The 25833-nt window shown below is 44.4% G+C and overlaps 1 protein-coding gene across 1 annotated transcript in view; it reads left to right on the top strand.

The window, feature by feature from the left end:
- Window positions 1-9100: 9100 nt before the first annotated feature.
- MCF2L2 (MCF.2 cell line derived transforming sequence-like 2) overlaps window positions 9101-25833 on the top strand; it is a 232463-nt gene continuing 215730 nt past the window's right edge. The window contains exon 1 of the mRNA XM_041002575.1: window positions 9101-9176. Within this exon, the coding sequence (XP_040858509.1) occupies window positions 9101-9176 (76 nt within the window). The remainder of the gene's footprint in view (window positions 9177-25833) is intronic.

The following is a 25833-nucleotide window of genomic DNA, read 5'->3' as shown; positions in this document are numbered from 1 at the left end:
AGAGAGGGCCAGGCTAAGCCAGGCTACTACATGTGCTGACACATGCAAAAACCAGGAGAAGTGCCAGCGATCTGAGCTTTGCTAGCAGCTTTGCTAGCACGTACCACCTCAAGGTGTAAGTTGTGTCAGATTGGACTGCAATACCACCTGAAAAGTGAAAGATCCAGGACTTGTACTGGGCTTAGTAGGGAAACTGTCGGCATTCCTTTGCTAGGCTGTAGCTCCTGCTGATGTACGTAAGAACCAGGCTGAGCCATGCTGGAAAAGGCAGCAGCACCTGTTGGCATACATGTGGACTGGGCCATGGGAATGGTGGGCTTTAGCTAAGCTGCAACATTCACAGGTGTGTACAAGAGCTGAATTGGGATGTGGTACATACTGGACTAGTCTGATGCACATACTGGCATGCTTAGGAACCAGGGTCGAGGGTGGGTCTGGTGGGGGTTATTGGGGGTCATTCCAACTAGACTATAGTTCCTGCTAGTGTTTGTAAGGGCCAGGTTTGTGGCAACCTGGTTTGGGCTGGGCCACAGTGCCCGTTGATTTGTATAGTACATGGGGCTGGGGATAGAACTGACCAGGCCACTACAATCACCAGTGTGTGTGTGTGTGTGTGTGTGTGTGTGTGTGTGTAGGCTGATGTAGGTATGGACTGAACTGGATCCTGTACTAGCTGGCATGTGTAAGAGTCAGGTCACCTCAAGTGAGGTTTCCTGGGAGATTCCCTAGCTGGACCACTGGGCTCAAAACTGATGCCACAGAGAAGACTACAGGAATTGTCGCCTGACCTTGTATTGTGTGTATTGGGACTGGACCAGACAGCATGTACAGGCGTGTATGAGGTACATGAGTCTAGCTAATTTAGGCCTGCAGAGGACATTGAATTGCCATATCAGAAGATGGAGAACAGAACAGATTGGTCAATTCTCCTGGCCAACCTTTAGCAGCAAGTGTCTGGGTGAGTGGATGCATTGGGGTGGACTCTGTCAGCCAATGGACTTTGGAAAGATTTTCTCAACCTTGGAACAATGAAAACAGCAGTGTCTCAGAACTATCAAAATCACTTAAGTAATACCCTCAGAACATTCTTCTCTTCATCAGGGTTTCTAAGATGACACCAAGTGGATGTCTCCCATATCTAGGTATGGATATAGTTTGTAAGCTGGGAGAAGCTCTCTCCCCTCGCCCCTCTTTCCACCAGATACAGGAGAACAGGTAGGAAAAGGAGAATTGGAAACATTTGTTCCACTTACCTTCCCCAGTGCTTAGATGTTACCCACCCTAATCAGTGGTCTTTATGGGTATGCATCCTTGCCAACCTATGTGAACGAAATAAAAAATAAAATTAAATTTAAAAAATGGTAACTTCACCCAAAGATGGCCTCACAAAACCATTGTGTTATAGTTTGGATAGTAATTTGTGTGTTCTCCAAAGGCCTGGGACTGGGATGCTAAAATCTTATGTTGATGACTAATGATTAATATTAGTGATTGATAGGTTAAGGGTGAAAGCTTGGTCCATTGATAGTGTGTGAAGTGAGGCCTTCAGGAAGTGATTGGATTTGGGTAGGTTGGTGGCATAGAGCCCCATGATTGGATCATGACGGCTTCATAAACAGATACATGGATATGGAGGAGAAGCATGTTCCTGTCTCTGTGTACTGGTTTGCTATGCACTTGATCCTGCATCCACATGCATTCTGCCATCCATCACCCTCATCCAACAGCCGACCTCTTGTGTCGCTTCATCTTGGCCTGTGAACCTCCAACTGTAAGCTGAAATGAACCTTCTTCCTTTCTAAGTAGAACTTTTCAGGCATTTTAGTTAGAGTAATGAAAAGCTGGAATATATTTGATCAAATATATAGGTACTTAATGTTACTTTGTGGTACTTTGTAGCCTAGCTAAATTAACACATCTACCCACTGTCAACTTGGAAGCCATACACATCTTCTTAAACCATAATCTTAAAGACAATAGCAATAGATATGACAATAACAATGTCCTGCATGATATAATTATCTAGTGTGTAATTGTAAATGCAGTAACTCCTTCTGCAGAGGAAGTACAGACTCTGAATGAGAGTTTACCCTTCTTTTTAAAAATTTTTTGTTTTTGATGATGATTACATGTTTGGTCAGGCTGGGAAGGATCAAGGTTTAGGGAAAAGTGGCATGAAATCATTGTTTCCATTTTTTTTTTTTTTGTTACTTTTTCTTGACTCTGGGGGAAGGGTGGGAGAGATATAAGGGGAAGCCACACCCAGCCTCCCAAATGTCCCAGTACCCAGGGATGGGGAACCGCCACCCAATATCAACTCAGGGTCCCACTGTAGTGCATGTTCTGAGGGTTCTGATCAAGTGGTTTGGATAGTTCTGAAATGCTGTCAGTTTTGTTGATCTAAGTGTGAGGCAACCCTCCCAATGTCTTTTGGCTGCCATAGTCGACCTCAAGTCTCCATTCACCCAGATTTTTGCTGTCATCGTTTGTTGGGGTAGTTGTCCAATTCGTTCTACTCTTCTCCTTTATATCGTATAGTTTCAAGATTGATGTATAGAGGCAGTACATCTTACATGCTAAGGGAATAATATAAGAAAGCAAGCAAACATTTGGTACATGCATATCCACACATTCATAATAAAATAAGGAGGAAATGCACTTAACAGTACCTGTCTTTGAGACTGGCCACATGGTCATGGTATTTGTAACTACCTTCTTCTATCACCCATTCCTTTTGTCTTCAGCGAGCATCTCATCTAGTCATGTTCTTTTATCTGCCCAGATTATCTAAACTTTCATTCTTGAAGTGTTTAGGACATTAGTAGTCCTGCCTGTATTGGGCTGTTACAGTTTTCCATTGCCTTTAATCACAAGATTTCCTAGTAGTAAGAGGAATCATCTGTTCTCAGCCATAATCTTGCTTTTCTCCATGTTGGAGTAGTGCAGTAGTCCACTTTCCCTCTTAGTAGTCAGGATCAACCATGCCAGCAAATACTGTAACTGTTTTTACCTGCATGTTGGCGCAGATATACAAGGAATCCAAAGTGGTCAGGTGTCAGTCATATCTCCCAGTGGAAGCATGACTCACTTTGGAATTAGACCTTTAGGCCAGCATAGTGAAAAGTCACACAGGGAGGAAACACATTTTTGCTAGTAGGTCACTAGGGATAATGGTGACTAGTACCACTTGCACTTTCACACCTTAATTTGTAAACTCATAAATCTTGGTTCTAGGAGGAACTGCCATAAATTGGATGTTGACTCAAAGCATAAATGTGGAGAGTCCTAGAGAATCTTGTTCCAATGTTTCAAGGTATTGCCATTTAGCTGGTGCTATACTTGAATCTCCAAAGCCATCCCACCATTCTTCTAAGATCTATTTATTTGTTTGAACGACAGACTTACAGAGTGATAGGGAGAAACAGAAGGAGAGAGACATAAAGATCTTTCACTAACTGTTCACTCTTGAAATGGCTGCAATAGTTGGAGCTGGGTCAAGCTGAGGCTAGGAACCTGGAGTTTCTTCCAGATTTCTCATATGGGTTCAAGTGCCCAAGCCCTTGAGAGATCCTCCATTGACTTCCCAGATGCATTAGCAAGGAGCTGGATCAGGAGCAGAGCAGCTGGGACATGAATTAGCAAAAATAATGGATGCTGAGTGACAGGCAGTGGCTTAACTTACTTTGCCACAATGCTGGCCTCCATTCCACCATTCTATCAAGTCAGCTGCTTAAGGGTAGTGGCGAATATGGTAAGCTGAATGAATTCCAGGATCATGAGTCAATACTGCATTTTTTTTTTCTGTAATGTGATTTTTCTTAGAAGTAATGCAGTGTTCACACCATAACAGTCAGTGAGACATTTCTTAAGTCTATGGGAAGTTTTGGCAGAGCATTGTGTGCAGGGAAGATGGTAAATTCTGTCATAAGAAATGCTGCCCCTTCCATTATGGAAGCAGTCCAGTGAAATCATTTTCTTCCTGGTTATCCCGAGGAATGGTGCCACGTCAGTGTTGATCTCTGCTGCTGGGAGGTTGGGAACTCTGTTGTAAATCTGGTGAGTAGAAGTCCCTGTTGCTGAGGCTGTACAGCCTCCATCCCTCCCATCATGACCACTTGGTTCATGAGCCCACTGGGCAATGACAGAGGTGGCCAAGGAAGCAGGATGACTAATATCCGCAGAATGGGTCATCCTCTGTATTTGATAATTAAAACCCTCCCCTGCTGAGATCATGTTTTGGTAAGAATGTACAAGGGACGCACACATCTTCACATTTTGTGCCCAGAGAGGTTTATCCATGCCATTTCCTCAATTTCCTTGTCACCAGTTTTTTTTTTTTCCCCCCAGTCTTATACCTTCTGAGTCCCTGGCCATTCAGGCAAAACACCAGACAAAGCTCATGCATTGGTATAAACCACATACCTGGCCATTAATCTTTCAAGCAAAGTGAATAATTATGGGCACTCTTGAAGTTCTGTCCACTTGGAATATTTCTCTTTACTATTGCCCTAATATATCCCAGAAAAGGACATCATTATTGCACCTGACCACTTTTAAATGGTACCTGTATACTGAGCCTTCAAATAGTGCTTCATCTGCCAACCAGGACTGAGTCTTTCCTTCCTGTCAGCTAGTAGTAGGAAACTCCCCATGAGAGCATAGATTTAGGTTGGGAGAGAGAAGGAAGGATAGCAGGAGTAGGTGTCGTGGGTCTTTGGGTCATGTGACTAATGTATGCCTTTCGAGCTCAGGCTTGATCATGTATCCTTCCATTTGATGATGGAGAGCTGTCCTGCCATTTCACAGAATGGCTTAATTGGTGTCTAACAAAGACTGGTAGATTCTGGAAGCTGGGAGGCCCAAGGCCATGAGGCTGCACCTGGTGAAGGCCTTCTTGCTGGTGGGGATTCCCTGCAGCGTTCTGAGTCAGTGTAGGCTGTTGCATACATGCCAGACCCATTCCTGAACTAACTAATTAGCCCATGAGAGGATTCATGACAGCAAAGCCCTCGTGACCTGCATCACCTATTAAAGACCCCAAGTGGTTCCACCTCTTATAGAGTTGAAATTTTCACATGAGTTTTTAAACTTTTTATTTCTGAATAGGTTTAAATTTGCAAAATAAAAACTGGGAGGTAGTATGGGGAACAAAGAGTTCCCATTCATCCCACACCTATTTTCACTTGTTGTTAACATCTTACATATTTATCACAATCTGTAAATGACATTCATCCTCCCTTATCACTAACATTTTACACTAGTATAATATATTTGGCTCAATTAATGAATAATACGCAGATTTCTCTACTTTTTTTTTTTTTTAAATTCAACTCCTTTATGCCCCTCCTAGCCTCTAGTAATTACCAGGTAGAGTTCAGGGCATATATTTGTCTTTCTGTGCTTAATTTCACTTAACATGATCTTGGTTTCATGAACATGAACATGGTCTTTGGTTTCATCCATTGTTATACAAATGACAGGATATCACTTTTTATGACTGAAACATAGTTGTGTACATATACCACATTTTCTCAATCCATTCCTCTAGTGGTGGTGTCTCTTTGATAATAATTTCATGGGTTTTGAATATATAACTGGTGGTGGGATTACTGGATCACATGATGATCTTGATTCTAGGTTTTTTTAAATTTTTTTAATTTTTTTAAAGATTTATTTTTATTATTATTATTTTTTTATTGGAAAGGCGGATATACAGAGAGGAGAGACAGAGAGGAAGATCTTCCGTCCGATGATTCACTCCCCAAGTGAGCGCAACGGCCGATGCTATGCCGATCCGAAGCCAGGAGCCTCTTCCGGGTCTCCCACGGGGGTGCAGGGTCCCAAAGGTTTGGGCCGTCCTCAACTGCTTTCCCGGGCCACAGGCAGGGAGCTGGAAGGGAAGCGGGGATACCGGGATAGAACCGGCGCCCATATGGGATCCCGGGTGTGCAAGGCGAGGACCTTTAACCACTGCGCCACCGCGCCGGGCCCTTGATTCTAGTTTTTAAAGAAATTGCCTTACTGTCGTTCATAGTGATAGTACTGGTTTACATTTCCACCAACAGTATGAGTTCTCCCTTCTCCACATCCTTGCCATCAATCACCTCTTTTTGTCCTTTTTATAATAGCCACTCCAAGAAGGATGAAGTGTTATCTCATTGTGATGTTGATTTTCATTTTCCTAAAATTACTGAGAATTTTTTTTGAAATTTTTAATATTTTTTTGTCATTTGTATTTTTTCTTCTGAGAACTGTCTGTTCAGATCCTTTACCCACATCTTGGCTTGATTGGTCTTGTTGTTGAGTTTTTGAGTTCCTGATGTATTCTGGTTATTAATCCTTTGATTTGTACTTTTTCCTCTTCTGTTAGATGTCTCTTCAGTGTTTCCTTTGCTGTGCAGAAGCTTCTGAGTTTGATATAATTCCATTTGTTTAGTTTTGTTCTTGTTGCCTGCACTTTTGGGATCTTAGCTAAGAAGTCTTTTCCTACATCGATGTCTTGAAGTGTCCTAAGCTTTCTGCCAGAAATTTCATAGTTTCAGGTCTTGTATTTAGATTTTTGATTCATCTAAAGTTGATTTTTTTAATATAGTGAGAAGTAGAACTTTAATTTCACTCTTCTGCATATGTATCTTCAGTTTTGCCAGTATAATTTATTACAAACATGATAATCTCTCTCGTGTTATGTTCTGGGCACATTTGTCAAAAAATAGTTGGTGGCATGTATGAGGACTGACTTCTGGACTCTCTTCTGTTCCATAGACCTATGTACCAGTCGAGACTTGCTGTATGGTGGTGATAGTGCTGTATCTGACACTGCTCATCACAAGCATAACTGATATGTAACAGCGATGGCTGCTACCTGATTCACTGCAGAGGAAGGCAGGCTGTTCCTCTGATTTTGTTAGCCAAGAAGACAGGAAAGAGAATGAAATTAGGAAGTAGAAAAGGAGACAAGGGAGGGGGCATGGGCAGCAAGGAGCTAAGACAGGAAAGAGGTCAATATTCCTAGAGTGGTAGAGACAATGACTGTTTTCTTCGAAAGACAGGAGAGTTGAGATATTGAAGGGCATGCAGTCAATTCTCTCTAGTCACAGTAATGGGATTTCAAAGCAGGAAAGTGGAGCTTGGAAATCCACCTCCTCAGCAGCCAAGTGAAACAGTCAAATCCCTGAGTCTGCAAGTGTTAGAGTTGGGGACAGAATTAGTTTCCGAGGATAGACACTGTCTGCTACATCTTAACATGAACTGAGCCAGTTTGTCTCCATGGAAACCTTTGAAGATTATGAAAGTACAGATGTGGAGAAGAAAGGCAGCACTTTGTAATGTTATTTCCAACTGTTTCTTTTATTTCCCATTCTAATTAATCAGCTTCTCCTTTGTCCAATTTCCTCTCCTCTACTCCTCTCTCATCTTTTCATGATTCTTGTGTCTGAAGACCTGGCCTCATCAAGAATCTGAGGTCACCAGGTCTTGTAAGTGGATCTAGACCTCCTTGCCTCAGCTTGTCCCCCCACCACTGCTTCCCAGGCTGTAAGTAGAGTAGCCAGGACATGAACAATGAACCAAATGGGATGCCAGGGCTGTTGGTGGAGGATTAGTATGCTAAGCCACCATGCAGGCCTCTTTTCTGCGATTTCTTTGCAAGAAGTTCTTGTCCCTCCCTTCCTCTCCCTTCCCTTTCTTCTTTGTTTCTGATTTATTTATTCATTTATTGTTTGAAAAGCAGAGGAGGAAAGACAAGCAGAGGAACGAGGAGTCTGCTTACAAATCTGTTGCAGGTGGACTAACATCACCTCTTAACTACACCCCATTACTGCTGGTACAGAAAGCATTTCTCAATGTCCCCGGTCCCCTGAGGTGAGTGGAAACTCCTAGGACTTGCATCTAGGGTGTTGGGAGCTGGGCTCATTACACATGTCAGAGAATCCCGGCTTTAGCTCAGAACCTGTGGGTGATCCTGCCACAGATCGATACTGTAGAATTCTACCTACTGTGACCAGATTGGCATCTGCTCAGGCTTTTCCCCATGGGGTTAGTCTAGTACTACTTTCCAGGTGTCTGGATTTGCTCAAGAAGCCACCAGACAGGCCTGCTGAGAAGCTGTTCCTGGAGTTGTTCAGAACAAGGGCGGGCCAGGAGGCTGCGCGCCAGAGCCTTTCCTGTGGAAGGAAGCCCAGGCGTTCCTGAGAGGTGACAGACGCGGGGCGAGGATGCAAGGGAGCCGCCGCACAAAGGAAAAATCGCACAGGGCGCAGACTTGAGGGCGCACACGCTTGCCCGGAATCCCAGATTCCGAGTGGAGACTGATAACTGCGGGTGACACTCTCCTCGGAAAAACACGCGGCGGGGCTTCGCGCCGCTTTCTTCTGCACCTGCTGTGCGACCAGTCCCCTCGCGCCTAGGCTTCTCTTTAGACCACGAACGGGCGGGGTAGGAGGAGGGGCCGCTGAAGCCCGGAAAGCAAGCGGCTGGGAACCCAACCTCTCTGCCGCAGGAAGCACCCACGTCGGGCTGTTCTCTTCCCTGCTCCAGGAGACCCCGAGAAGCGTGCCAGGCCCCGAACACGACCGTACTCAGGCGCGTGCACTCCTCACCTGGCGCCCAGGGCGCCGCGGGCACGCGCATAAGGAGCAGTGGGCGCCGAAGTGGGAGGGCGGTGGGCGGCGCGGAAGAGCCAGGGCCGCCTGCGCCCGCCTTCTTCTCGCACGCAGTTCGGAACCTCCGCTGGGCCCCGGCGGAACATCCTGCCTCCCCAGTCTCCCTGGGGGCGGCGCCCGAGACTAGGCAGCTCGGGCCCGTACGTCCAGAATCCGCGGTGCACCCCTAACCCGAGAGCCCGTTGCTTTGCCGTCGCCCTCTCAATGCCGGTGGTGGCCTTTGGGAAGCCGCCTGCCGGGCGTGGCCGCGTTCTCGGGAGGGCCCTAGGAGCGCTGGTCTCGGCTGCGAGTGACCCTTGCGCCTGACGACTGAGAGGACCTGGGTGAGGAGGGCAGAACATCTTCTGGCGGAGATGCCGTGACAGTATCATCCACAGCCACGGTGCAAACAGCGTCGTTTGGCTTTGTTTGGCTACCAAGAGGGTGGGTTTTTCAGTGAAATGCTGTTTTGGCTGAAAGAAGAAATGGCACCTCAGGAACTCACCCGGCGACTGGCCACAGTGATCACGCATGTCGGTAAATGAAGCTTTTTATTCATCTCTTTGCATATTGTGAACAGAGAGTGGGTGGGGGCGTAGTCTCTGGGCGTCTCGCTCCTGTCCTCGCCCGCAGCCCGACTGTGGCATCTTCCCTGGGAAGACCGCCCTACCTCCTGTCCTGCGTGGCGTGCATGGTAGCAGGCACCTGCGTGGCCGACCCAGCAGGGTTGGGGCGAGGAGTGTGAGGCAGCTTTCACCAGGTGGTCCACCAGGCAGACCTGCCCCACCCTGAGGGTTGCTGGGCTGTTGATGGTAGGGAGCGGGTGGGATGTTGTTCTTGGGTTTAATAGATGAAGAGAAAGAAGGGACACAAGGGGAACATATGCCAGTGCTTTCCAGCATAAACAACCGCCAGACCTCAGGAGGCTTGTGACTTGGCCGGTGCTGTGGAGAGAGGGCAGGCTACATCACAAGGCTGTGTGGTCAGGCCCCTGGGCAGTGACTGTGTGCCTTTACGGGTCTGCATAGCACTGGGGGTCCCTGACTGGAAGCCTCGTCCCCCTCCCCTCCAATCCCCGAGGAGACCCGAGTCATTGTAATGCTCTTCCATGCACTGGAAGCGGGGAGCAAACACACTCCTGAAGTCAGCACAGGTTGTGCGTGCTGAAAGAGAGGAGCTATCCAAAGAGGAACCAGTTGCTTCTCTCAGTGTTTTCCTCCCCCGCTGTCCCCCTGGGTCTCTCCCAGACACACATTCACATGCACATTCAGAACCTTTTCTGTGTGGTGACTGGAAGTGTCCCAATGATTTTCTCTGTTGCGTACATTACCTTGAGACCCTTCCGTGAATGCATGAGTTTGTACTGATCAAAACCTGGAGGAAGCATTTGCCCCACAGTCCACACACTCATTTAAACTATCTTCTAGGTGTGTATGTGTTGAATGTTTCTTCAGGGAGTGAGCCAGCGTTGCCATCCGCAGGCTTTAGTTCGCTTGACTTGCTTTAGTCCTGAAGTTCTTCTTGTGGAGATACACTTCATAAGATGCTTAAGAAGAGAGGGGACCAAACTTTGTGGATTCAGTTAAAAAAAAAAAACTTGCTGGGGCCAAGTATGACCATCGAATTTTTATAATCAAATGTCCGTAGAATCAGGATCAGGCAAGTAAGAGTATAAAATACTGCTGGCAGCAGGGTGCAGTCAGAAAAGGAACTGCTGATAGACAACCCAGGATTTGGAACTCGACATCTGTGGAATGCTGCTGTGAAAAGTCACATGTCACTTAATGAGCAGCGTAGGTTCTGAGAGGACCATCCTTGGTAATTTTGTTGTGTAAATATTGCAGTTTTACTTCTACAAACTAAGATGGTCACAGCATTACTAGGTGGTATCATTGTATGAGATCACCCTTGGGTGTGCAGTCTGCTCTTGACCAAGACTGTTACGTGGTATGTAACTTTGCGAGCTTGTTCTTGGCATTACGGTACAGGAAAATAGAAGTACACTGGTGTATGACTATCTGGATCTGAGTCCATTCTTGGACAAGTCACCCAATCTCAGGTTGAAAAATAGGAATTCTAATACTTCTCCACCCAACTCAAGTGCCATTATGAAGATGTCAGTGGAAAAAATATATATATATTTTATATATAGGCTAAACTGCGACTACACAGAGCTTCTAGTTGTTGGTCAGATCCCTGCTTACTCTGCCATCAGCAATCCTGGGCAGTAACGGGGCCTCTCTCAGGGTCAAGTCTGCCATCTGTTAAATCAGAAAGATTAGCTTGAATGATTGATATGATACTTCCTGTTTCTGTTTCTCTGGATAATGGATATTCTGGTTGTTTTCTTTTTTTTTTTTAATTTTTGAGAAAAAAAAGAAAGAGATCTCTTCCACGCTGATTTATTTTCCAGAGGCCTACAATGGCTAGGATTGGACTGGAGATGGGGCTTGGAGCCAGGAGCTGTGAACCCTGTTCAGGTCTCCCAGGTGGATGGCAGGGAAGCAATTGCTAGAGCTGTTACTGCTGCCTCCCATGGTCTGCATCTGCAGGAGGCTGGATTCAGAAGCTACAGCTGAGAATCACCATCTAGGCACTTCAGTCCGGGATGTGGGCATCTTAACTGCTGGGCTAAGCACTCTGGGAGACCTGGCATACGGCATGCCTTAGTTTATATCAGGCTACCTGCAGGGCCCAGGCATTGCTGTTTATTTCCTCAACTCATTCCCTTCTTCCTTCCATGGTCAGATCTGTGCAGGAGCCATCCATGCATTTGTTAATTTCTGCTCTCCAAGAACTTATGACTGCCATCAGTTTAGTGTTTGAAGCAGTTTTATCAGCTCGTAAAATCACTGAAGTCTACACTATTATCCCATCTTAAGTCTCAGAGGGTGTTCCATTTGAATGTGTCTCCCTAATCAGGTGTTAGAAAATTAACTATCACAAGGCTTTGAACTTGGACTATGAGTTCCCTCTCTGGCTCTCTCCCCCTGTCTTTGCCCTTCTGCCATGAGATGGTGAAGCTATACGGCCATCATCAGCCCCTCTGTCTTCAATTTCCCCAGGAAACAAATTAGCTTATTTTGCTTATAAAATATTCAGTCTATGGTATTCTGTCACAGCAGTGAGAAATGAACCAAAGTTAAAGTGGAAAATCTGAATGACCTACAAGAAATAAAGAGACTAAAAGTAATCACAAAGCTTCCCACAAAGGAAAGCTCAAGATCCATTGGTGAGATTGAATTTTACCAAATATTTTTTAATAGATTTATTTATTTATTTACTTGAAAAGTTATGCAGAGAGAGACACACAGAGACATATCAGTCATCTACCAGTACATTCTCCAAATTGTAGCAACAGCTGGAGTGGGTCCAGGCAAAGCCAGGATTCAGGGCCTAGCACGATAGCCCAGATGCTAAATCCTTACCTTATGAGTGCTGGGATCCCATATTGGTGCTAGCTTGTGTCCCAGCCGCTCTACTACTTCCCATCCAGCTTCCTGCTTGTGGCCTGGGAAAGCAGTGGAGGATGGCCTAAAGCCTTGGAACTCTGCATCCCTGTGGGAGACCCGGAAGATGCTCCTGTCTCCTTGCTTTAGATCAGCTCGGCTCTAATTGTTGTGGCCACTTGGGGAATGAACCAGTGACTGGGAGATCTGTCCTTCTCTGTAAATCTGCTTTTCCAATTAAAATAAATAAATCGTAAAAAAAAGCAAAAAGCTTAATCTGGGCCTTCTTCTTCTGCCTTCCCAGGCCATTGACAGGGAGCTAGAGTTGAATGGAGCAGCCAAGGTTTGAACTGGCACACATACTGGGACTTGGTACTGCAGATGGGAGTTTTATCTACTGTATCACATTTCTTCACAAAGTGTTAAAAAAAATAATAAGTGGGCATGTTTACCAGTTCATTCTGTAAGGCAGTATTACCTAAATCCCAATACCAGACTAAGAGACAAAGGAAAACAATAGTCCAGTATCATACCAGTAGTCAGAGAAAGCCTCAACAAAATCCAGAAACACATGTGAAAGATCATATACTTTGATCAGATATTATTTATCTTAAGAATGAAAGTTTAATGTTCAAGATTCAACTGATGTATATACCATAGCAATAAAGACCAAAGACCACATAATCATATCAGTAGAGCCAGAACAAGCATTTGATGAAATTCAACACCCTGTTATGACAAAAAAATCAATAAACTAGAAATAGTGGAGATTTCATCAACTAGATAAAGAGCAATTATGAGCAGTCCACAGCTAATATCATAGTTAATGTTGAATAATTGGTTAATTATCTCCTAAGATCAGGAACAGACTAGGATGTCTACTCTCTGGACTTCTTAATCAGTATTGTACTGTTTGAGGAAGATGGAATAAAAAGCATCCACAATGGAAAAGAAAGGAAGAAATAGAATGTTCTGCATATGCAGGTGAAATTATCTTATATAGAGATAATTCTGAGTCATTCCCTAAAAAAAAAAAAACCCTGTTAAATATTAGATCTAGTAATGAGTTAATCAAGGTTGTTGCTATAAGATTAGTATACAAAAATAGATTAATTCTAAACATAAGCAATGACTAACCAGGGAGCTAAATTAAAACAATTTAATGTACAGCAACATAAGCATGAATAACATACTCACGAATGAGCTTAATAAGTGAATGTATGTATGTGTATATATATATATATACACACACATATATATACACATACACACAAATCATTTTTGAAAGAAAATAAATGGGGCTTACGTACATGGAATGACATTCCCTGATCCTGGATGACTTCATGTTAAGATGGCAATGCTTTGATAGTGGGTCTAGCATGACATGAATGTGCTAGTTTTCTAAATGAAAATTACTTTCCCTTGGGAAGGTCTATTTAAATAGGCTTTATACTTGTGATTCAACATACATAATGTGCTGTGTGCTTTTTGTGTTTATTAGTGGATAATGATCCAATGATCTATTGTTGGGTAGCATACTGCCCAAAGCATAGTGGATTCAAACAGCAGGCCCTGGGACTAGGGCTGGAACTGTGTGGTTGGCACCTGGGTTCTCTTGTGTGTGAGCTCTATATGGTGTTGTCATTTTGTTTCAGGGCCTCTCCAGGATGAAGACCTTTCTTCAGCAAAGTAGTGTGGACTTCTTACCTCCAAACCTGATGCTTGGGGGCCAGGTCCCGTAAGGCACTACTTCAAAGTTCCATTGTCCTCAGTTGGTCTCCAGAGCTAGTGGAATAAGTTCCATCTCTTAATGGAGGGGCAGCATACACACTTAGGGAACAATTGAATTGTTGCAGTGTTCATTTCCCGTTACTACTGTAAGAAAGCACTACCCACTTTCTGGTTTAGAACAACACAAACGCATTTTGTTAGCATTCTGTAGCTCAGATGTGAATTTCCTGTGGCCAAAAGGAAGGTATCAGCAGAGCTGCATTCTTTGGATGCTTTATGGGAGATTGCAGCAGTTGGAAGACCTCATCAGTCCCCTGACTATGCCCCTTTCCTCCATCCGAAACGTCAGCAAAATCAGACTAGTCTTTCTTGTGTGGCCATGGCTTCATTTTCTCATTTCTGCCTCCTACTTTTTTGCAGAGAAAATTTGGATTATTCATTTGGAAGGCACAGTGGGTAGTTGGGTGGTGGAGAGAGAGAGACAGAGAGAGATACCTCATTCCTTGGTTTACTCCCCCAGTGTCAGGGCTGAGCTAAGCAGAGGCCAAGAGTCTGAAGCTGATTCTGCATCTTCCATGTGGGTGACAGTGACCCAGCTACTTGGGCCATCACTCACTACCTCCAAGGGTGCAAGAAACTGGAACTGGGAACAGAGCCAGAAGTCAAACCCAGGCACTTTAATATGGGTTGTGGGCATTGCAAGCAGTGTCACTTGTTGCACCTAATGCCAGCCTCCATCCTTTTCTACTTTTTAAGGATTCTTGTGATTATGTTGATCCCTGTTAGATGGCAATCTGGGATAATTGCTTTATTTCCAGGGCAACTAATGAGCAACCTTAATTCTGTCTACAGCCTTAATTCCCCCTTGCCATGTAATCTAATTTACTATAGTTTCCAGGGACTAGAATGTGGATACTTGAGGGTAGAGGAAGATGTTCTTCTGACTACAATGGTTGCTACTTTAGAGACAAACTGTCTCCAGTAGGAATTGTGTTCATTACTCTACTGAGAGTTCTGATGAATGCTGTGTCTTATATTTGAGATGTCCATATTTGGTATTGGAAGTAGGATGAATTTCAGGTTGTCAGTAACTGGAGTCAGGTGTTGGATAACACAGTACTCCCAAGATACAGTGGGAAATTACCATTGCATTTGTGATGTGAAACAGTCTTTTCTTTGGTGGAGGGTATTGAGCAAATGTATTAGCCAATGTATCATGTTGATTGATAACAAATATCCATGTTACAGAGACTGCTACTACCATTTCTTAGAATCAGTGTCCTAATAATGTTGATTCTGCAGATGAGCATTTTCTCTGCTGTGGAAACCCTCGTCAGTTCCTGTCTTTTCAGATGGGAAACATATAACATGTGAGTGAGCCTGTTAGCTCAGGACATTTATATAACTTTGAACTTATGTATTCCTAAAGCTTTAGCCATTGTGCTGGTCTCCAAATCAGGGATTCTACACTGAAAAAACATGCAGGATTAGTGACCTAGGCGTGTTGATTCTAAGCAAGAAACTGGAATGTCAAAGCAGAGGCTTAAATGTTCAGGCCAAACCAGTTAAAAATACTGGTGAAGAGAGGAACCCAGGTCACTTCATCCTTTGGCTCCAAAGTAGGTCTTTTCTGGGATGACAGACATGAGGAGGAAGCACTGTACCAGCAAGTACTTCAGCAAGTGAAGTACAATTAGCCATCAGACTGGGGATGAGGGTGGGGATAAGAATCAGCTTGTCTATTTTGTTTTGGTTTTCTGTTGAAAGGTTTTTGGGCAGATGAATATCCATTAAAAAAATAATGTATCAAATGCCAGGCCACATAACCCTTTTCTCCTTGCCACTCGGGGAATTAGGTATCATGATACCATTTTTGATAGGTGACAAAACTAAATATAGAAACACCAAGTGAAGCAACTTGCTTAAAGCCACATTGCTGTTCAGAGGTGAGTCAGGATTTGAACTGAAGTCTGATTCCAAAGCTGGTGGTCTCTCTGTTATATCAAAGCACCCAGTTTTATTGCCAGCTATACGTAATTCATTCCCCTCACGGATATTTATGTGGATTTGATACCAAGGGAAGATTTCTGCCTTTCCATGCTGGTCTGTGTTCCCTGAGGGTAAGAACACTGTCTGATCTTTATGTCTGTAGTACTGAGTTTCTTTCCTTGGGTTTCTTTTATTGGAATGTATCAGATAAGACCCTGGGCTGAACCTGCCCAGTCTCCTGGCCTCTGTGGGTCTCTCTTGTTTTTTTCCAGGGCCGATTATGGTTCCCTCCCTCAGCAGCACTCTGCTGGCCTGTCTGAACCTTCCAGGGTTTCTCTCTCTCTTACACCTCTTACACACACACACACACACACACACACACACACACACACACACATACACTCTACCTTTCAAATACATATTTTTTTAAACAAATAGATGTTTATTTTGGCACAAAATTTTGAAATCAATACACAGTAGTTTCATAATATGTATTTTCCATGAACTTTTTGAATAGTACTTGTGTGTAGTTTTTAGTATGTGATTGTATTCTGGCTTGGAGTTTTCTCTTTGTTCCAAATATTTATCTGTGGTTTGGTTGTTGGTTGAGCATGTAGTAAAGTATTTTCCAACAACTTGACCATGTCTTTTTTAAGGGTAGTGCTGTGGTTTGAGTGTGAAATTCCCCACAAGGCCTATGCACTAAAAGTTAATTCCCCAGAGTGGAGCTGTTGGGAAGAGAATGACCGTTTGGAAAGTGAGGGTGCAGTGTGAGGTGCTTTGGCCGTGGGCTGTGCCCTCAGAAGCTATTCCTTACATAAGGGCTGTTGTCAAAGTCTGAATGTGGGTCCATCCAAGCTCTGTCTCCTGCCTTCCTGTGTGATCCTTCTCCTGTATGGGCTGCACCATTGCCATCTGCTGTCCTCATCAGGCACCAACCTAATGTTGGACTCGAATCTTCAGAAGTTCCCGGGAGCACAACAAACCTTTCCTCTTATAAAATAAATTGTGTGTTTCATCAAAGTAACAAAGAGCTAATACAAATAAAACCCACAACTACCATTTCTTTGTAGGCTTGTGATCTACCTGAGTCGTATAATAGAAGATTAAGAATTACATGTTTAATTAAATGCAAAGGATTCTTTTTATTTCTGGAATTTTCTCATCATTAAAGCAGGGTGATAATTATGCCAACCTTCTTGCTTATTTCACAAGTTGGAGTGCTACTATGCAGTTGAAAATGCTTCAGAATAAATCCTTTGGGGACTACAGAAAAGGGACTCTGTGAATCGAAAGTGACTGCAATTGTTTGTTTCATGGACTAGAAGGAGAGGCATGAAGAGCGGTGCTTTATTACTCCTTCAGTTTATCCAAAAAGAATACTCCACCAGTGTCCCCCTACTGCTTACTAAAAACTGCTGTAGGAGCCAAATGAGCTTACCTTGTCAGAGCACAGGTTGCCTACAGGAAGGCGTAACTGCAGGCCAAAAGTATCAGCACGGGCAGAGTAGGAGAGGCAAGGGTGGTCCAGTCTTAAAAGCCTTAACCTCGGCAGCAGTGAGCTTGTGACAGGCTGCCTTCACCCAGTGTAGAGTAATCTGTCTCCCTGCTAAGCTGCTGTCCCTGCTGCCTGCTTTGGAGTTTCATGGGGGCAGTGTAGGGATATGGTAGAGAGGGTAGTACAAGGTCCCTGACAATGACCTCTCACAGGATGCAATTTGGAGGTGATAAAGCCAGCACATGGTGAGTGTGCCACTCTTGCATGCTCTGTTATTACTGTAAAGGTAAAGTCAGTTCCCATGAATCTCTGCATCTGGACTGTGTGTTTTTAGGTGCCTTAGAACAGTGTGGATGAGAATCCTTGGCAGATCTCTGGGAGCATTTTCTACATTATGCCTAGAACTGAAGAAGTTCTGAAGAAGGCTGGTTTATTTTGTTTTGTTTTGTTTTCTTCTTCTCCAAGCTGCTGTGAACCTGCTGTGCCCTGGAATCTAATGGAAGGATTTGCTCCCCCATTCCAGCAGCTTTGGTTTATAAAGAGACTTGTGCTATTCCAAGCCTGCATTTGCTCCAAAGGCTCTCTCCAGTCTCCCCTGTCCTCAGTCTAGAGAGGAGGACCCATGAGTGCCTGTGAACTTGCACTGTGACTCCATGGGGCTCTAGATACTCTCAAGAATCCATCCTTGCTGAACACTACCCTTCACTTAGGCAAACTCTTCCTGTTTGCTTTAACGGCTCAAGAAGTTAGGATTTCATAGTTGTTTGTTTTTTTCCCTCTTATTAATAGGGTAGAGGTGCATTAGCTTTATGTTTCTATAATGAAACAATGGGAGCAGGTTAACTTTATAAGAAACAGAGGTTTAGTTTGGATCATAGTTCTGGAATTTTTTTTTGGTGATGCATTTTATTTTTATTTGAGAAGCAGAGTTACAGAGAAAAGGAGAGACAGAGAAAGAAAGATCTTTTGGTTCACTGGTTTACTCCCCAAATAGCCACAATGGTCAGAGCTGAACCAATCAGAATCCAGGAGCCTGAAACTTTTTCTGGGTCTCCCATATAGATGCAAGAGACAAAGGACTCGGACCATTTTCCACTGTTCTCCCAGGCTGTAAGCAGGGAGCTGGGTTGAAAATGTAGAAACAAGGACACAAACTGGCACCCATGTGGGATGCTGGCGCCCCAGGCATAGGCTTAGTCTACTATGCCACAGTGCTGGTCTCCATAGTTTGAAGCCCATAAAGAATGACATAGGCTTTGCCAAAGTCCTGCATTGCTATGTCACAGCATGACAGGAGTGGGACTTTTTCTGTGTGTCCCTCTGGTCTCTTTATTTTTATAAAGACACCAAGATTCAATCACAGTGGCCCCATCCCAACAAACCTAATCCGATTTAATGACTTCCCAAAGACCCTGTCTCCAAACACCATCATTGTAAGTTTCTTTTTCTCAATACCATTATTGTAGAATTTTAGAGACTAAATACCATGAGTTAGGGTACAGAATTCAAACCATAGAATTCCTTCCCTGAACCCCCCGAATCACTTCCTTTCAACGTACAACATGCAATCATCCCATTCCCAGTAGTTCCACTCTTAAGTCAGTCTAGGATTAATTCGAAAGTCCAAGCTCCTAAGACTCAGGGCAAACCCTTCCAGCTGTGAACCCCTGCAAAATCAGAAACAAGCTGCATCCTTCCAAATACCATGATGTGATAGGCACAGGGTATAGAACACCCATTGCCAAAGTGAGGACTAGTCAAGTAGAATTAACTCTAGTCTCAAGGCAAGACCCAAACTCAGAAGGATAGACATTAGATCCTAAAGCTCCAAGTCTGGCATATTCTTCTCTATGTTGAAGTGGGGATTAGACCGCATTGTCCTGGTCAGGATGCCGGGGCAGCTCCCTACATTTCCACTTGTCATTTCCATTTGATGGGGACTCTCTGAAGTGACTCCGCCCTCATAATAGGTATCTGCCTGGGCCCCCAGTTGTCTGAGACAGCATTAGGAACTTGGGCAGAGGTTTCCACACCTCTGAGGCTCAGTTGGTCTCCATTCACGTGGCTGCTCTCTGGGGATGCAGTGCTGGTATCAGTGACTTCCCTGAGTGCATGTTTCTTGCAGCTTTACCTGGCAGGCATTGCATGTCGCTTCTTTCTCTAACTGCCTGAGGGCTCCACTTTGGCTTTTCACAGCTCCCCTAAGTGTTGGCCCATTTGGACTTCTTGCAACAAACTTCAGTCTGGTCCTTCAGACTTTTATTCAAACCTCAATGCAATGTTTCATAATCCTATAACTCTTGCATGCTTCACTCCTGCAAAATCAGCATCACATAGCCCAAGCTCCATGTTTTCACGAGCTTTTGCTGGGTCCAGTTGTACCTTGGCTGGGGCCGCTGTGGCCAGAACTTGGGGAGCAGTCACGAGGCAGCTCTGTACAATGAGGCCTTGGAGAGTCCCCTCAGCCTGCCTCAGAAATCCTGGGCATGTCACGGGAAAGGATCCTAAGTAAAGCTATCTTAAATGCCTTGGTGGTCCTTGGTCCTTCTCCCATGGTTTTGATGATTGATTTTATCTATACTTCATCTGTTTCAGAACGGGTCACTTGGTCACACTCTTGTTTTTTTTTTTTTCTCCTGGAAATGTAGTGCTCTTTATTTTCTGCTATATGGTCAGGCTGAGAAGAGTACAAAATTTTCTATTTTGTTTCTCTTTAATTTAAAAAATTTTATTTGAAATGACATTTCAAATACACACACATACACATACACACATACAATTTGGAGGGGGTTGGGGGAGAGAGAGAGAGAGAGAGAGAGAGAAACCAACCCTCTGTGCACTAGTTCACTCCCCCAAATGCCTCCAACAATGTTGGTTGGATCAGATCAAAGCCCGGAGCCATGAACACCAGCAGACGGAAGGTTCAGCCTTTGACAGTATCTTAGTGTATGCACAAGACAGCTGAATTATCTACCACTGTGGAGCATCTAGTCCAGTTGAGGGTTAGGGTTAGGGGAACGTTTGCTTGGGTTGTCTGCTTTCTAATATTACAGCGATTGGATTTATTTCCCAACGTTGCTTTTGATCTAGTTTCCTGGTAATGCACATCTTGGGAAACAGCAGATGGTGGTGGCTCAGACACTGTGCCCTTGGCACCTATGTGGGAGATCTAAAAGTATCTCCTGACTTTTCATTTTGACTTAGTGTGGGTGTCTATTGCAGGCATTTGGCGAGTGAATCAGTAGATGGAAGCTCTCTCTTCCCCTGCTATTCTGCCTTTCAAATGATACATACATATGTATAACATTTATATTACTTGTATATATTATAGCTCACACATACATATATATGTGAACATTTTTATTTCTTAATTTTTAAAAATCTTTTTATTGGAAAGGCAGATTTACTGAGAGAAGAATAGAGAGGAAAATTTTCTGTCAGTTGGTTCACTCCCCAAGTGGCTGCAATGGTTGAAGCTGAGCTGATCCAAAGCCAGGAGCTAGGAGCTTCTTCTGGGTCTCCCACACATGGGTGTAGGATCCCAAGGCTTTGGTCCATCCTCCCCTGCTTTCCCAGGCCACAAGCAGGAAGCTGGATGGGAAGTGAAGCAATCAGGGCATGAATTGGCACCCATAGGGGATCCTAGTGCTTGCAGAGGGAGGATTAGCCACTGAGTCATCATACCAGGCTCTATGAGCAGTTAAAAATATTTTTTTCATGTGTTTTGACAAGTGACATGTGGATCTTGAATATTGAAGAAGTATATATAGTTCTTTTGATGAAGATGGTTCATCTCACTTATTATCTAGGAAACAACCAAGCCCGAGTCTCTTCTATAAAGAGTCTTGGTGTTAGGGTGTGGCTGTTGGATGCCTGTCTCCCTCATGGGCTCCCTGCTCCTCTCAGTTGTTGCTTAGGGCCTACATTTGGCTCCATAGCTCATCCGTTCTGTGTGTGTGTGTTTTAACTGCTTCAGGTAAACTGACATTTATGCTGAAATTGTACTTAATGGATATAGCTACTTTTAAAATGGTCAGGATAGTTGAAGTGCTTGAGGATGAAATGGAAATGGTCCTGTTATCTAGGAATGTCTCCCTGAAGGGTGAAGCTGGCCTCTGATCTGCTTCCTTTTGGGCAAGCTGAGTGTGGCCCAGCTGGAACATCTGTAAGCCTGAGCCTGTCATTATGGATGGGCTCTTCCCAGTGGGTGTACAGATTCTTTCTGCTTATTATGGGAGATGATGATTGATTTTCATATATCTATAAAGAAAGGCTATCTTATTATTGTGGACTTGTGAAATCCAAGAAAGCAATTCTTATTAGCAGGCACTAGGCAGAATTTCTGGAACCTAACACACCAGTGTTATCAAAGGCATGTATATTTCAGTTCAGGCTAACAATGGATAAAATGACTTCTTTTGGCATATGCTGCTGGTGACAGGGCCAAAATTTGACCCTGGTAATATTGTTTCTAGAGACTTCGTTCCTGACCTTTTCTGCTCCATTTTCTCAAACTCTCCAGGCTGTGGCATGTGTTATGGAACTCAGGGTGGGAGCCTCCCTTGGGCCTATTACACACACACACACACACACACACACACACACACGCACGCACGCACACCCCTATATATAATCATCATATATATAATCATTATATATATGTATATATAATTTCAAGACCACTTCCCCTTTGTGGTACAAGCCCACAACTATACTGAAATGGGACTGGTCAAAGAATAGGAATTTAGAGAATACCCACCATGAACAAACTGGTCCAAGAACTGTTGTAGAGAGAGCATTGTAGGGAGTGAAACGATCTGAACTCTTAATACCAGCTTAGTAACATATGAGTGAGTCCCTGTTTCACCAAGATAGCAGAGAATCTCAAGAACTTGAGAAGGCAGCTCAGGAATCACTGGACTGGTCAGAGTTGAAAACTGGGTCTGGCTTGCCTCATGGCCTGTGTGTGTCTGATCACATTTATGGATTTCTCATTACAGAATAGTGTATTAATTAGTCAATGGTGGGTATATTATTAGTAAGTTAAAGTAAAGTAACAACTTAGTGAAAGATGACATTAGTGCCTGAGCATAAGTTATTTGTGAGCCACTGGATCACTTAATTTATTAATAGTCACTTATTTCCAAAGAAAAGCTGTCAATAAAGCTCCAGTATTTACTTAGTAATCTTTAAACATGTGAAGGTAGTAAACAGGTACTTGCTTTGACAGGGTTCAGGCTGTGTTTAGGCATACATTTTTAGAACTGTTGCCTTCTTATACTTTCTATGCTAATACTAGAGTTTTACAAAGCAAAAAATCTAAACAAATTGTAACTTCAAGTTTTTTAAAATTTATTTTTAAATGTTTGTACATAGGTGAGGGAATTGAAGACCCATGCAGGTCTCTGGGTGAAATGGGAAAAAGTAGGAGGTAAAGTTTGTGAGAAAAAAGAGCTTTCCCTTCCTCCTGTGACCATGGCAGGGTTGGGGGTAGATGTTGTGCTGCTCCCTGTTGCTACATCATATCAGTGCCAGGGGACAGGATGGTCCACTGGTTTTATCCCCGGGATTCTGGTCAGGAGAAGAATGTCCTGGAGGTGTTATTTGAGTAGTCTCTATTGTTCTAAGATAGTTTTGGCTTCATTACACCAGGTATGAGAAATAATTTTCCATACTTTCTGACTGTTTGTGTTTTAGCATTTCCATAACCTTAGATTCCTGGTGGAGAATTTGCTATGTAGCATTGTTCACTGTGCTCTTCTTTCTGTCTTTTGGTGAGGTACTCTGGGTTCTCCATTGAACCAGAGAGGCCACTTGTCCTGTATTTCATGTGCATTCCAGAATGTTGTCTTTCTTTACATGGAATCAACAATGGGGGCAGCCCATTTCCGTAAAGTGTATTCTGAGGCAGGACCAGATGTACATGTGGTGCCCTCTGAAGTTGGGGATTAGATGGAGCGGACCCATTGGCTTGACACTAAGTGCCCCTAGTGAGCAGATGTCCAGATCCAGCTTTTGTGTGTGCACTAGTGAGTGCTGCAGCCCATTTTGGCCCAGCCTACCCCCAGACCCAGCCTCAGGTACACAGGCAAGCACTGAGGCCTGATCAGGGTCACCCCCAAGAACCTCAACCAGGCCTGCATCCAGACTATCTCCACACATGCCAGCAGGTGTTGTGGCCTGGCATAGCCCACTCCAGGCCCAACCTTTGTACCAGTGGGTGCTGTGGCCTAGTTGGAAGACCTAGGGACCTCTGCTAGGCCTGGCCCCAGAACTGGCTCTCAAGTGCGCTGGCTAGTGTTGCAAACAATCCCATGTGAACGGGCTGATGCTGTGTGCTGCCTGGCTCTCCCCCAGATCTGGCACTTGTATTAGTTGGGGAGACCCTTGTTAGCTCCCTCCAGACCCACTCCCAGAACTGGCTCTCACATATGCTGACAGATGCTGCAGCCTAGTCCAGCGCAGCCCACCTCTACAGTCCTGGCTCTCTGGTGTACCAGCAGGTGCTGTGACCTAGTTGGGAAGACCTTGAGGACCTCTACCTGGTCTGTCCTCAGACCTAGCTCTCAGATTTGTGAGGGTGGCCTAGCTCAACCCAATCTGCCTGCAGTCCTGGCTCTTGTGTATCCTGTCAGGTGCTGTGGCCTAGTCAGGGTGGTGCCAAAGAACCCCTACCAGGCCTGCCCCAAACATGAGGCTTTCAAGTGCCAGCAAATGCTGTAACCTAGCCTGGCATGGTCCACTCCCCAGCCCTGGCTCTTGTGTGTACAGGCTTATCCCAGGGAGGCCTTCTGGATTCACCCTTCTGATCTAGCCCATCTCAGTTCCCTTGATTACCTGTGGGTACAGTGGCCCGGTCTTTAGAAACCCTTAGCACTCAGCCTGTATATGTCAAATAGGCCCTCAGTGGCCCACATTCTGACCTGTCCCTAGTAACTCAGCCACTAGCAATGCATGCCGTTCTACCATGCACTTGTGGCATGGATGGAGGTGGGATGACCCCGGCTGCTGTGTGCCCACAGTGGTATGGTGGGTGCTTTGCCCCCTTCTTCCTAGATCTTAATTTTTTTTTAAAAGTAGCACAGGCAATGATGCTGCACACTGGTATAGCTAACACACACTAGCTACTGGTTGCTTTTCTCCTGGCAGTGTAATGTTTGCCAAGGTACAAGGCAACCGAGGCAGTTGCCTACAGCTGGGGATAACTTCATGTTATAATGGCAAGGGACAGCACTACTGTGCACTTCGGTTTAGTGCAGAAGGTCCCTGTAATTAGATGACTTTATTCTGAGGGAGATTCAAGTACAAAGTGTACATGTATGGGCAAACTCAAAATGTTTGAGCATGTCCCTTGTGAATTTCTTCATTCAGTCTTTCTGAAAGCACATCTGCCTTGTCCAGTACAGGTTTCTCTCATGTTCCTACCTTTTTCTACCTGTTATCAGATCAGTTTAAATTCATTTTAGCTTTTTTTTTGTTTACCCCGGGAAGCTATACTTAATGTAATCACAGAAGGGAAAGAGGCTCCTGTACCTATTTCTTCTTATTGAACCTACCATTTAAGGCTAACCATATTTACAAAGGCCTCTGGACACTGGGTCAACACTGAGGGTGGGTTGTGAAGAAGAAAGCATCATCCTTGTGCACAACCACAGGTACTTGGAAGGGACAGAACCAGGCTGCTGCCTCTGCCAGTATGGTCCTAGTGTATACAGCACCTCGGGTTTGCTGGAGGCTTAAGGGAATTGGTGAGAGCATCTACTGGCAGATGTCAGGATCAGCCGTTGGTTCCCAGTTCCTCACTGTAGCTCTTTGCTTTTGGACTCTGGCTGCTTCAGTTGCTGCTCTTGTTTTACACCTCGTTGACTCAATGATGAAACCCAACCTTTTCCTGAGGACCTCAAAAGTTGGGTATACAGAAAACTAAGGGTATAGGGGACTTTCCTGAAGATGGGAGAGAAGCAGCCGTTGATGACCTAGCAACACACATGCAACATCTAGCATCGCTGTTGTTGCTGTATCCTCTGGCTACCCCAGCTTCTGAGAGTTTCAGAGGCTCTCATAATTTTATTAGTGTTTTCCCTCCCTGTGGCTCCCTTGCCCTTTCTTGCTTTCTTCCTTTCTTTCTGCATTGGTGCAGAGAATTTGGTGCAGGATCTACAATGGGAAGATCGGCCTTATGAACTCTCTTTCCTATGTCTGTCTACTTTTTATTCTGCCTAGTTTCCATTGCAGTATTTATTCCTCTAGCTACTCACAGAAGTTGTGCTTGCAAAGAAGGAGAAAGCCTTCAGGCTGGGAAGCAGGATTTAGACACTGACATATGGTGCAGAAATGAGATGGAAAATTCCACTACAACCTGGTTTTCCCTTCGGGTGTGGGGTGAGTCTTTTCTCTCTCAGTGTTTTGGGAAAACCAATCCAAATTTTAAAGGGAAAGATCGTGTTTCCTGGTTATTTTTCTGTGGCTTTGCAGTATAATCTAAAAGTGAAGCAGAAGAAGAAAGAGGATGATGAGTATAATATGG

This window comes from Ochotona curzoniae, unplaced genomic scaffold (assembly GCF_017591425.1).
Source record: "Ochotona curzoniae isolate NIBS_2020 unplaced genomic scaffold, NIBS_Ocur_1.0 scaffold_2587, whole genome shotgun sequence".
NCBI classification, from domain to species: Eukaryota; Metazoa; Chordata; class Mammalia; order Lagomorpha; family Ochotonidae; genus Ochotona; species Ochotona curzoniae.
This window is presented reverse-complemented; position numbering and strand designations above follow the sequence as displayed.